Source organism: Triturus cristatus, chromosome 12 (assembly GCF_964204655.1).
Source record: "Triturus cristatus chromosome 12, aTriCri1.1, whole genome shotgun sequence".
In the NCBI taxonomy this organism is placed as follows: domain Eukaryota; kingdom Metazoa; phylum Chordata; class Amphibia; order Caudata; family Salamandridae; genus Triturus; species Triturus cristatus.
In genome coordinates, this window is record NC_140595.1 from 99,824,703 (window position 1) to 99,839,252 (window position 14,550).

Here is a 14,550-nt window from a genome sequence, read left to right on the forward strand (position 1 = left end):
TCTTTGGGGCAGGGCCTCCTAATACGTTTTTGCCCCGGCCCCCATGAAAGCTTCTCGCTGGCCCGCCAGCATTGGCCGACCACAGAGGGGGATGGACATTTGACCTATGTTGGGCCCTTTTCTTGTCTCCCTAGACATGAGCTGGTGAAGCCGAGCTTCGGGCCCAGTGACTGCAGCCCACTCCCCGTTAGATAGCAGCGCCCGACCGATGGTTGTGCTGTGATATAATAACTACAAAAACACGGAGATGCCGAAGCATCTAAACGCCGAGAATGCTTCCTAAAAAGCCTGAGCAAGGCTTGCGAAATCTCCAGTCCTGGTGGGCAGGGCCTAATGCCGATAGGGCGGACACCAACCCCGCTTCCACAGAAGCCGGACACAAAAGCAACGACAATAGATCTCGCCAAGGCGATGCAGCGCATGCGCTGCATCGCAGGCGAGACCTAAAAAGTAACCTTGTGAATGAGAGTAGTGGAAAAATACGAGTTATCCACTCAAAATAAGAGGATAGGTCCATGATAGGGACAACAGATGAAGAGGAAGGCAAGACTTGAAGAGAAAGGCAAGACATCAAATATGAAGCAAGCAACTCAAATTGATAATAAAGCTAGCAAATAGTCAGTAATAAGTGTGCTCCAAGCCTACTGTAAGCTTTTGGTGTGGTCCAGAAGAGGATTTCCCTACCAACAGCTAATAGCCGTACTGTTGGCTAGACACAAAAGCTAGTCACAACCTACCGTTCCCTATCCCTCTTGGTTCCCGGTCCATGACTAGCCGAAGGCTAGATAGACGAGAGCCAGATATTTCATGCACAAATGATGTGCGGCCTTAGAAGGTTCCTTTAATCCAGGGATTTGCAGGTTATGTAGAACATTTTGAAATGAAGGACAGGTTACCTTGTCAGAGTTTGCCTTGGCTAATTGTTCCTTCTTTCAGAGAAAGATCTGAAGGATATCTCACCAAAGCCTGTTATGTGCCAGACTCATTTATGTTCAGTGGTTAATTTGTAAAAAAAATATAAAAATAAGTGCCGGGACTCTCGTCAGAAGGCAGCTTACAAACAGTCCATTTCTCCTGTTAGTGCCACCTAAAACAGAACCAACTACTAACTATGAAAGTGGGGAGAGGATGTGGCTCAATGGCCAGAGCTGCCGCCTTTAGAGCTGGGTAACCAGGTTCGAGTCTCGGCGTTGGCTCAACATCCTGTGATTCTGCGCAAATCACTTAATCTCCCCATAAATTAATGTGTCCTTAACTGGTGCTCATGAAAAGGGCAGGTGTTAATGAAAAAGTGCTGGTGCTGAGCACCGGAAACCACCATCTCAAATTAAGCACTGCTTATGTTACATCACATCATGTGCGGGGCAGTTGTATAGTGCACAGCCTGTCAATTTACATAGCCATGTGGCACTGTTGGTCACCTTTGCAAAAGTTTCAAGAAGATAGGGTTAGATTGAGATGTCTTTTGATGGCATACTTAGTTGTCCCTGGTTTGAGCAACAATAATTAATTTAAAGAACTGAGTGCAAGGTTTGGTTGATCGAGCGGAGTCGCAGGAACTTCAAAGGTTACTTATATGTATCGGAGGTTGATCATCTGTCCAAAACCCAGCTGGTAGAGACAATGTAATTGTGGTTGTGGTGGCTTCGGGCCTCTTTAAGCCGCGCTGGATGCCTGCATAGTGCCCTTTGCATAGCCTTCTTTAAAATGTGTGTTCTTAGTGACTCTAGGACTAAATGGTTTCTATTTAATGTCTTGGACTTTGGAGTCTGCTGTTTCTCGGTTGGAAAGTGCGGCTTGAAGTTTGTCATCTATTACAGCCTAGAATCCACTGATAAACATTTGTAGCCCATACTTGGCATGGCCATCTTGAGTCCCATGCCACCCGCCTCCCATCGTGCATTGCCTCTCCCCAAATCCGGGGAAGTTAGAAATTACAGGGCAAGATACACATCTTCTGATGGGTTCTTTCAATGTCCTATGGTGCCTTCCTCCATCTCCCCATGTGTTTTAAATCTGGCACTAGCCAAGACCTATTGTCTCCGTCCATTGAGCTGTTGTAGTATCATTCATATTTTGCTTCTGCCCACCATAGCATACATCATAGGCTCACTTCGGCCATTGGTTTACCTGACGGTGAGTGACAGCATATTGCTCTTGCACAATGTGCACATCCACACAATAAGTAGTGCCTCTTAATGTCAGGAATTAAGGATGCAAAGTGTGTTTTTACATCTATAAATATATTAACTTCTAGAGAATGTTTTCCTAAAATGAGTGGCTTCATAGAAAAAATATTCGCAAACAAACTAAACATTGGCAATGCCAAAAGGTCGCCCGCCAACACCAGACCTATTGATTTTGCCAACAATTTTTTACTTTAGGGAGATTATGCTAGTTCAGTGAACACATTGAGAGTTGGGTTGAATGTACATCTGTAATAGTGGCTGTTTAGTAAGTTTTGGCTCGGTCCATGTGGTGCTACCTTCCTGGCCGGAGCAGCTGGACACTTCTGCTGCAGGACCACACTGATTGCTTCAAGCTGGACTTATTTGTTCTCAATTGCTTGTGAAAGAGCTTTGGACTCTGGGGTCTGTACACAGTGCAGAGATATAAGCAAACTGTGCAGATGCTCACAGTCGGAGGAAATGCATACGGGGTACGGGGATATGGCTCTTATGGAGATGTTTACAAGATTTGTGGATGGTTGTATGACGGAATATCGAGAGCAAAATTGCGCGACAAAAATATTGTAACCGGAATATCAACTACCAAAATAAGAAATTCATCACTTTTAATCACTGGTGCAGTTCGGATAGTGATGAAAGACCGGCCTATTTAGACAATATTTCTAAAATAAAGACAAAAATTCAAAATAAAAAAACACGATTAAAGTATTTTGTCCAGTGCATATCTTTTAGTGTCTGATTTTTATGTTTAATTATTCCTCATCTGTTTGATGTGCATCTGTCTCACAAATGCACTCTGGACTCAGTCACTGTAAGGAGAAACAGCCAACATCAGCACCATTCCTTGAACTACGAATCCACTGTGGTCATACGCGACTTTGCGTCCGCACTTGCGTCCTATATTGGTCGTCCTCTGGTTCAAGATGTGCTCCTACTTAATTCCTCAGCGTGCAGAAGTAACTAGCTTTGCGGTTTGTACAATGTGAGAAAATACAGGATCCGAAAATGTATCCATGGAACAGAGCCATTCTTCATACATTGACTTACCTCTTTCTCAGCATCACAGACATGGACCAGCAACATTGACAACGCAAGGAAGAGTCCAACAAACAGAAATCTGAAACCACAAAACACAGCTCTGTGAGATCATGGTTGTGAACATATATCTTCTACAGAATTTATAAAATCACATAAATGGCTTAGAAAATTTGAGGTCACCACGAAGCCTTCACGATGATCCAATTGATAGGCACACTTTACGTCGCATCCACAGGCACTAAACATACAATACCTCTAAACCTCAGCATCACTCGGGCCTCCAAACTTTCAGGATGCAATGTCTCGACATCACCTAACATCTCTAACTCAACTTCTTTAGGCTTCTCATCTCTGCCTCTCAGAGATCTCCAACCACACTATGGTCTCTGCACTTAGGAGGACTTCAACCCCTTGCATCCACAGCACTCCCTAAAATGCATCACTCGGCTCCTGAGATCTAGAATGCATCCTCCCTTTTATTGTAGGTTCTTACTGTTGTCCCAGTTTTTAAGTCCATTGATATCTACAGCACCGTCCACTATGTCCCAGGCTATTTGTATCCCCATATTTAAAGCTGGTAGTATTTATTGCCCAGTGACACCACACACCCATCTATCTACAGCTCTTGTTGCCCAAGGCCAGAGCATCAGAAAAAGACTGTAATATTCTACGCTCATGCACACAAGACCATGATATCCTAGAGTGCGAGTAACACACCAGACATGAACCACAATATCCTACGGTTCCAGACCTGGACCCCTTTGTCTAGGGCCCTAAACATGGATCACAATACTGAGGTCATACGTGAAGGTACCTCAGGCCCATAGTCATAGACCATGATATCCCTGGACACTACACACAGAAAGCAATATCTTATGTATGGCACAAAAGATGAACCACAGCATTCTATAGTCCCACACTTGGACCACAATATCTGGAGTTCTCGTGGACTGTGATATTTCAAACACTAACGCAAACCCCTGGTACACCAGACCACTAGTATCATACCATTGAATCCCAGTCCCCATAGGCTACAGCCCCAGATCCGGACCAGAATATCTCGGAGCCCAAGAAATGGACCACAATGTCCAAAGCCACTAGCCACAGACCCTGAAATCCGTGGCCACTGATACCACCCATTGTGGCCCAGTTGCCCTAGTCAAAGTCTATGATGTCCTGGATCTATAAAACCTCCAAAATATCCCATTATTGGCTCAAGACATTGTTACATTGACCAATATTTATCCACAATATTTAGAGCCTTAGGCATACAGAGCCATACCACAAGCACAGGCCTCTGACCCACAGCATCAATATTCAAAGTCCTGACATTGTGATGGTCAGACGGTGATTCATTCTAAAAGGCCTGAGGTGAGTGGAGGTGGACAACTGACATGAGAAAGAAATGCGGCATTCCTACAGATCAAAGACGGTCTGTAGTTTCACCACAGATGGGGATGTACAATCGATTGCATGTCGTCAACGTTTCTGCAAAACTACTATTGCAGGATTGCAATGATGTCTCCACAAACCACATTTTCCGCCAAGATACAGGTTTATGTGATGTCTGACGCTCCCTTTCAGTGGGTACAAGGCAGCTACTGGGAGGGATAGTGCAGTAGTTAGTGGGGTTGTTAGAGCTAGATCGGAGGTCCGTTCATGACGGGCAATACTTTATGGAATCTCATTGGTGGATTTGGCAATGGGTCCATCAGAGGTTTTGATGAGAACCCACACCTGCAGCACTCCGTACCCTTCCCTCTATATAAAACATCACCATTATAAAGTTTGTGCCTACAAGGGTCCATGTTGCAAGCAAGCGGTCAGGTGCAGTGAGCACTGCATGATGCAAACTGGACACCAGTAGACGTGTGGTGAAATGACCATAGAGAATGGCGCATCTTATTGCTGCTGGATATATCCACCTCTTGTTCCCCCATAGACACGTTCGTACTCAAATACAAACATTGAAACTCATGTAAACACATTGTCAGGAGTTATATGCCCTGCAACGAGAGGAGGACTGATCGATGAAATGGAATTTACGGGAGAATCTCAGACAAAGCGATGGCCGCGCTCCAAAGAGCGGAGACGTTTGCTGAGCACCATCACCCTCGGCCAACAGAAGAATTGAATTCAACAGCTGATGCCAAACAGGAGTCGTGCAATGTCACACCCAAACACCTGCCTTAGTTGCTAGTCCTATATCACCATAGCATATACCTAAGATTGAATTCTCCTTGTGCCTAATAAGAAATAGCCTTGTCAGGGGTGGATGTTTGTATTGAGAAGGTACAACCCTTTAGAACTTCTTACCTTCGACGCTCATTGAGGTTCAGCAAGCTAGTCTTACCATGTACCATGAGTTCCCTTTCCTACCTCCTTACTCCATGTGTATTGTGAAGTAACAGACTGGCTGCTCTAGCGCTATACAAAACAGAATGAAAACAAAATGAAAATTGACCCTTTTGGGAACCCCCTGGTTCTCTTTTAAGCAACTGTGTGGTTCTGTCCACTTCCAGCAGTAAACATGGCTGCCTACGAACATTGCTTCACAATTTGTAGCCGTGATCAAGATTATGGCAGGCACCAGATGATGGCGGCCATACTAGATAATGAACAGGGTAGCACAATGGATAACCATTTTGGGCAAATAAATAAGTTCAGCCTTGAGTCATTAGTAAACATGATTCTTGCTACAAATGAAATCTTCAAATGTAGGTAACTTGAGGCTAATGCACCCAGGCATGGTCAAAAAAGGCACCAACCCTTAATGAAATAACAGTTCTATATAAATATATTTAAATCTACATTCTGATTAAGATCATTCCTTGGTTAATTATAATTGCATTTTTATAGAGCTAACTACCCCAGAAGAGGTGTCGAAGCTCTTTTTTGGTGAGTAGCACGCTACTCTGGAATCCAATCCAAAGAGGATTACTGGTGAATTAGTATAGAGAAAAATGAAATGTATTTGGGTGGTGGATATGCGAGTTTGTTATTTGGATTGCAAAAGGATAGTGGGATAGAAGAGGGTAGGGTTTGTATTTATATAGCACTCGCCACCCCAATAAGGCTTCAAAGCACCCCCCGGTGGGCAGCATGGCACTCTGGAACCCAAACAGGACCAGCGGCGAACCAGTACATTCCACTAATCACAATTAGAGACCAACACTATGTGCAGCAATGGAAGTGCAGGAAACAAAAAAGATGATGAAAAATGTAAATGTTTGATTATATCACTACAAATATATCTGACAAGAAAATAAATCATGCAAAAAGAACAGCCGATGGACAGAAAGCTGAAACAATGTCAAACATTCACCCCCAGTACTGAGACTTGGGCCTAAATCCATTGTTTTTTTGCACACTATGTCATCCAATTTAGACCCAGTCATATGAAAATCAGTCTTCACCCTGCTACCCATGGGAACAGTCCAGCCCAAGCTGCCAGGCCAGGTCACTGGTTTCAGGTTATTACCCCTCATCAGACAAACTAGCTTGAATCTAGTGGCACAGCGAGCAAGAGACCTATGTCTGGGCATACAAATCTCACTTAGAGCAAGTAATACAAAAGAGATCTGGGCCTAAATCCATCGTTTTTTCCACACCTTGCCATATGCAAATCAGTCTTGACCCTGCTCCCCATGGGAACAGTCCAGCCCGAACAGCTAGGCCAGGTCGTCCCTGGACCGAAAACAAGCATCCTGGAGCCGGTTTCAGGGTATCACACCTCATCAGCCAGGCTTGCTTGACTCCAGTGGCATGGTGGTGCGGGACCCACGTCTGGGCATACCCTTCCCACTTAGGGCGACAAATGCAAAAAGACAATTGATGGATAGAATGCTGAAACAATGTCAAACATTCACCTCAATACAGAGATCTGGGCTGAAATCCATCTTTTTTTGCACACCATGCCATTCCAGTTTCGACCCAACCATATGCAAATCAGTCTTGACCCTGCTCCCCATGATAACAGTCCAGCCATAAATGCCATGAAAAGAAACCATGATACAGATAAGTAACAGACAAACTATTAGAGAAAATAATTGCATGTGACGACAACAGAAATTAAAACTAATTACAAAGTTTATATGTCTAGATTAGAGAGAAAGAAGCCAGAATAGGACTCAAGTAAATTTAGGAAATGGTTATTGAAATTCATAGTCGTCGTAAATGGAATTTTTTGCAGAAGTGCTTTTTTACTGTTACATATTCTTGCGATTTCACTCCGTTTATACTTTTCTATAATTATGTTTCTCTGAAACCACATGCCACTGCAGTAGTTCCTCTATAATGCAATCCTCTGTAACCACTTCTCTATGTTGAGGTTTCTCTGTAAAAGTATTTCTCTATAACTAGTTTCTGTGTAGTGGCGGCTTTGAAAATATGCTTCCCTCTAAGTATCTTTCTCGGTCTTAGTTTATCTGAGAAGCTATTTATTTGTAACTACTTATTTTCTGGATTGGTTTCTTAGTAAAGATATCATTTACAGTGGCCTTGACTCTTGAAATGTGTGTTACTTCTCTTTAATAATCTGAGCTCAGGGCAACAGCAGTGTAGACCCAGGGCACCCCTGAAGAGTGTGATGTACTTCAAGCCCAGAAGGAGACTTCTTTTAGTAGAAGATATCAGATTTTCTCCAAGGATGCAAATTTGCAGGCCGATGGCAGAATGGTTACGGTGAAAGAATGCATGTACGAGAGGTACGAAGAAGTCCTTTGGTAGGCAATATTCCCACAGATTTTCTTAAGAAGTTTCCAGTGTTGTTAAATCTAAGGCAGGATTCATTTACTATGATAAGGCTAAATTTCAGGGGGTTTAGGAAACCTCAGAGTTATTTCCATCGGTACATGTGAAAAAGGATCTACATAGGCATTACAAAATATACCATGAGCCGGTGATACCTGGAATCTTAGACTCAATGTTCAGTACTCCGAGAGATACAACTGTGTCTCTCTGCAGTACAGTGTAACTATCACCTAGAGCAAAATACAGATAGTTTGGTCCGAAAATGGAGTTATATAATTGGATCAAGCCAGACGGACAGCTTCCCTTGCAAAAGCCGTATTGTCAGTTTACCAAGAGCTTACAGTTGGCTTAAAGCCCGCAGATTCCTTAGTTTTGACTGGGTTTATGGTCATGTATTTGATTGCTTCCTATTCAATGAATTGCCTTGCCCGTCTTGTGTTTGTCTCTTCCCTGGAGCATAAAACCAATTTACTTGTGTCCTTCCATTGCTCATTCTGACGGAACTACTTTTTTCGTTTTTGCTTAAGCACACCATAAGAGTGTATGCGTTTTCAATCTGTGTCCCTCCTGTGCTTCACTTCCTTCTACTCTCTATTGTTAATCTCTCTTATCCATGTGCTTATCTCCCCACCAACTCTCTATATTTCTCTCTCTTGCCTGAATGCTTCTCTTTACCCCTGTGTTATTCTTTCCCTAGGGTGTGTCTCCACTCTTCCCCCTTGTTGCTCTGTTCCTTGTAAACTTATTTTCCCTTAACCCCCACTTGCTAGCCGATTTGCTCCTCTGTTTCACTCTCTCCCCAATCCTATTTTCCTCTCAATTGTTTTTGGGGAAGGCCTTGCAGCAAATTGCAGTTGGGACTTCGACCTGAGAAATATAAGTGATCTGGCACATTTTCTTTTTCGTATTTAATTTTTTACCAATCCCCTCCAAAAATAATTGGCACCAGCATCACACACATGCATCATGACGCTCTACTGCATGAACAAAAGGCACATGCAGAGCCAATAGGTCCCAAGGGTGAGAGCTATTGGCTTTTGCCAATGCTTGTTTGTCAGGGGACAAATATGAAAATAATAGGAAATATACTATTCTTGTGTTTTAAGATAGGCACCGCCTCTTCTTCAGACACCTGTTAAGATAGAATAGAATTGGGAATTAAAACACTTATACTGGCTGTAGGCAACCTAAGTCCGTCAACACAAGACAGACTTCCGAATCAGCTGGCATGTTCATTTTTGATGCAGTTCCATGAAATGGAGCCGACTACCCAAAAAGAAGTAACAGTAGCCTACAAGGCCGTCGCTAATTATAACAATCCAACAACTCACCTCTACCTTCCACACAAAGTCCAACTTGGTGATATCCTTGGACTTCATATACCTTCCCAAGAGACCATTTGGAAATCACCACCACTTCCCAGTATCTCTCCTTATATTAAAACCTGCAAAACACTTTTTTTCCAGATTCAACCATAGGCCCCTTACTTAACGTTCCCCTTGCCCTGTAGGACACAGGAACTGCTCTCACGCTCAGCCCTTTTTATTCATCCTAAAATGTCTTTGTTGCACAATTCATGTTTTGGGGAATGGGAGATAATTGTTCCATACCACCACCATATTCTTGTTGTCAAGCACAGAAGCTTTATGTTCCAGTTGGCCTCATCCTGTGATAGAATTGTCCTTGTTCTGCAGCATATGTGTCCCTCTAGTTTGGTACAGATAGTTTTCCACAACACCACGGGTCTTCACCTACAAAGCTGGTGTTATTCCCCCACATAGCTGACCTAACTCGTCCAACTCATGCTGCATGATTGTCTGCACATTTATTCTTAATCCACGCACAGCCGAACTCAGTCTCTGGCAAAACTGCTCTTAATTTCATGCACATTGGGTTTTATTCTCTGGCATGGGGACTTAACCTCTGGCACAACACCCTTATTTTCTGTTACGGCTGGACATAATCTCCGGCACAGGTCACCAGTCTGAACGGAGGTGGCGAAGTGAGCTAAAGAACAATGATGGTTTCAACCCAGATCTGTGACTGCAGGTGAGTGTCTGAAAAGTTTCAGAGCTCCATCCATCATCTCCTTGTGTTTGCTTTGTTTACCCTATTCTTGCCCATCCTGGCCTAATTCTTATTTACATTTAATCTGTCCTAAATTTCCAGTTAAACAATTCTCATCCTTTTCCGTATCCTTTAATTCCTGAGCCAACGCCAGTCCAGGACAAACATCCTGCTCATCAGAACATCACTTGTTCACCACAAACGCATGACTGGATCTTGTGGATGGATGAGAGTTTGCATAGAGCCGCCTTCACGCCCCAACGCGACTCTCAGCATGAGGGGCGTGGCAAAAAACACTTCGGTCAGTGTCAATTATCAGCGTGAAGAACTTGTCCTGAGGTGCCCCAAAGAAAAAAAGGCATTTGTTTGATAAAAGTCAGCACTTTGGTTGGAGTGATGTCAAAATCAGTCTTGGCTTGCTTGTGTGGAGTGAATTTACTAAAAACTGTGGGCTTTAAGCTAATTGTTCATTGATGGGGCGGTTTGAGGTGAGGAAATAATCCTTCAGAACAGCAACACCCGAGAGACTGCCACAAAGTGTTTTAAAACAGTTTCTGCAGGGAAACTCTCCTCATAAAAGCTCTAAAACAGCCACCCACTAGACATAGTCCCACTCAAAAGGTTCCCTGATCTCACCCAAGAATGCCACTATGCCTTATAAATTATAGCATACGAACACCCACACTTTTTCTTCCTTAAATCCATCATTATAGACTGTTTGAATGTCTAGCTGTATTGTATTGCAGCATTTTATAGCACTTACTAATCCTATGTGGAGTGCTGAAGCACTTGCCTGCATGGGTAGCAAGCTACACCATGTCAGGGCTGGACTGGGAACCAAAACCGGCCCGGGCAAAGTGCTCGGCCAGCCCCCCGGGGGATTGGGGGTGCGGCGGAGCGGTTTGCCACGGCCAGTTTCGGCCGAATTTGTTACAGGGGTGATATTGCAGCTATGCTGCAAAAACGGCCCTGCAACAAAAACAGCCCCCAGGGGCCCAAAAACGGCCCCCACCTTGGCAGCCCACCAGGGAAACACCCGGTGCCCGCTATGGCCAGTCCAGCCCTGCACCATGTAGGATGTGTGGTTGAAAGGATTTTGGCTTGGTTTTGATCCTATGTGGGAAGTCTTTCCGTGTAGTGCGTAATGACCGCTGAGGTGCGGTTATCGAGTTATGGGATGCAGCGCATAGCAGTGTGGTGGGTGATGAAGTGTGAGAGACAGGCGCACCGTTTTATGGTTTTTCAGCATGCGGGCAGCTTTGATCAGCTCTGCAGGCCCCTTTAAGGGATTTCTTATCATTATAGTCTGCATATCCGGTTAATGCACTGGGTTGTCCAATGTGAGATTTTGTGAATAGTTGCGGTCGTGGGCGGACATGGCTGGAGTGGTAGAGAAGAGGAGAGATCTGTTGGGAGGGGCATTGTTATTATAATCACGTCTCTGGGTGTCGTTGTGAGATATTCTTATGGAATTAATATTTTTAGGACATTCTGATGATTAAACAAAAAAAGGCTGTTTAAGCAATGCAAGGTTTCAAACAAACTCTCCATAAGTTTCTTCATCTGCACAGATTGTCTCTGGATAACCCCCCTCCAGACCTTGTTAATACACCATGAACAAGCATTGGCAAAGCTAATTGGTCTCACCTCTTGATTTGCCAATGCAGACTTATTGGCTTTGCCATTAGTTTTTGCTAAAGAGAGAAACATGGTTATTGCTAATACTGAACAGAGAGAAAAAAGCGGCTATGATATATATATGCACAACAGACATCAAGCATGTGCACTTATGCGCCATGATGACAGTCTAGGCCAGTGCATGATGATGTAACTTGCATAGATCAACATACATATGCATGCATATCTTATAACAAATTCCCATTTTATTCGTTCATTTCTAATTAACCTTTTTCAAGATGGTGGATGCACTAGGAGTGGTAAATTAAAAAATAAATTACTTAAAGGTGCACACAAATATATTTTGAAAAAAGAGCTGCCTAGCGGCAACTCATCGCTGCTGGCCCCTCATAAAAAGTTTTTTAAAGCTACTTTGGTGGCAGAAATTAGAGATGGGCTTGGAGGCTACAGAATAGACGTATTTAAGTGTTTCTTAAATGAGCGTGGGAGGGCAACATAAAGAGGGTGGGAAGGTGATGTGAAGGGGGAAGAAGCAATGGGGGCGATCAGGAAAATGCATGCACTGCTACAGGTGCAGAAAGAAAAGAAATAAGCAGGTCCATGAACGTGAGCAATGGAAGGACACAAGTCATCCTATCCAAACCTGGTAAAGAATAAAATGCTTCAAAGATAGGACATACAAAAATAGGTAGGAAAGCCATCAAATAAGAAGAAGGGAAATGGGATAGACATGCTGGCCATCCTCATCAGAAAAAGGGACTCGCCCAAAGCCCAGGCTGTGTATGTAGCTTAATGTACTGGAGAAAACAGTTCTCTGATAATAGAGAACTAAAGCGGTCGGATGGCGAGCCCTAAAACATGTCACGTGAGAGTGGTTTGGCCTTTTTGCTATTTCCTGCTGATTAGATCCTAAAAATGGCAGCACTTCAGTCATTTCCTTCTGACCTGGGCAAGAAGCACGAGATGTACTATTTTTACAGAAAAATAGAAGAACATGCCCACGCCCTGCCGTGTCATTTCCTGCTTCCTGCTCATCGTCAGCAACAATGTGCCCTCGCTTCATGTGCAGATATCCCACACATTATATTTCAAAAGGGGAAGCAATTCTTTGGAGTGATTCAACTAATGAACAAGGAAATCCAGAATTCTGAAGATGTGAAAAAAATAAGAAGAAAAGTGATCTTAATTGAACGAATTACGTGGACGGTGACTTCCCACGGCAGTCATGACAAAGTCTTAATCCTACCGAGCCATAGAGTGCATTTGTCTAAGGGGTTTATGCAAAGTCATGATTCTTTGTATCAAAGCACTTTGTATTTTTCCCTTTTTAGGTCTCGCCTTGCTATCGCGTAAGCGATCGCAAAGCGAGACTATTGTAAAAGGGCTTTTCAAAGTGCTCCCAAAAGCGGATTGCATGGCTAGCACGCGCACAATCGCGCGCATCGTGCCGCCATGCACTCCGCTTTTGGGAGCACTTCAAAGGGTCCGCTCCCCCGCCTGGAATGCGCTCCCCCGCCAAGCGTGCGCGCCACGCTCCGCCGGGCTTGTGCTTGTTTATCCAGTCAGAGACTTCCTTTTGTTAGTTTCAGTTTACAGTTAGCTCCTTTCCATCTCTTCTCTCCGCGCCTTCATCCTTCACTTTCTGTGCGCTGTCCTCCCCCTTACAGTCACTACCTCGCTGCTCCTTATTATTTATTTCCCCTTTCTCACTGCCTCTCCTAACTTTTCTCCCTCCTTCACCGTCTCGCTTTCTCTATCCTCTCTCCAACCTTCCCATCCCCCGATCCGATCGCTCAGTTTCGCACTCCCTCATCTGCCGCTCTACTTTGCCACTCTTTCCCTCACCTGACACTCTTCCGCCACCCTCCTGAGTCCTGTTGTTACCCCATTAGCTCGCTCGCTGTGCTGCCCCGCTCTTTCCGTAGCCTTGCTTCCTATACTGTCCCTTCTCCTCACACCCTTTCCCACTCTCTCCTGCCTCTGCCCCACTTCACTGGTCTCTTCGACGTCCCTCCCCTTCCCGCACTCATCTTCTCGTGCCCACTTTTCTGCCCCGTCTCCCTCGCTGCATTCCCTCTGCTGCCCTTTTCTCTACCCCTTCATTCCCCCTTCTCTCTTCTACTCAGTTGCCTCTTCCGCCCCTCTTCTTCAGTTTATTTTACTTCCTGCTCCCTTCATGTCCCTTTCTCTTCCCCGCCTCCTCACCCACTTCTCCTGTCACTGTCCTGCCCCAGTCTTCCTGCTCATTTCCTCTAGTGACTGCAGCAACAGCACCCGCCCCGCCTCGGCTCTCCCCTCCCCCGCTCCATGTTCCTGCTGTAGCGAGGGGCAGATGTCCGGGAATGTCCCCCGAGGGTTTGGCCCATTCCTTTCTCTTCACCTAGAAGCGCGTCGCCCGCGCCCCCTCCCGAGGAGAAGGTATTCATTATTCAGCAGCTCCACGGAGGGGGCAACAGAAGGTTGTCTGAATGTAACGGACTCTGATCTGTCACAGATGTCAGCGCAGCTGCCCAGCTAAGGACTGCATTACACTCAGGTGACCCCGCCAACCCCCTATCTTTCGTCACCGCAGGCTGTGCTCATAACTCTACCCTACATACCACCAGCCCAGGGTATACACACAACATCCAACCCAGGAAATACCAAACATAATAACCCCTGCTAAAAACCGACCTATCACCACTTAATACAGGTGTTCCACTACCCGTCCCTAGACAACGTCCTCCAACCACAAATAACAGCCCGTACCGCACAGCCCTACGTAACACACTCATCCATAAATGTTACACACAACCCTTTTCAACCCAATATGCGATACATTCTCCCTATTCCCCACCACCCCCTCTCATGAATGTCCCATTCAGCA

At 44.8% G+C, this 14,550-nt stretch overlaps 1 protein-coding gene across 2 annotated transcripts in view; it reads right to left on the reverse strand.

Moving 5' to 3' along the window:
* Positions 1-14,550, reverse strand: part of ADAMTSL4 (ADAMTS like 4) — a 264,753-nt gene that overhangs the window by 214,305 nt on the left and 35,898 nt on the right. For both annotated transcript variants that reach the window (XM_085639415.1, XM_085639416.1), the window contains exon 3: positions 3,237-3,306. In XM_085639415.1, coding sequence (XP_085495541.1) covers positions 3,237-3,306 — 70 coding nt within the window. The remainder of the gene's footprint in view (positions 1-3,236; positions 3,307-14,550) is intronic.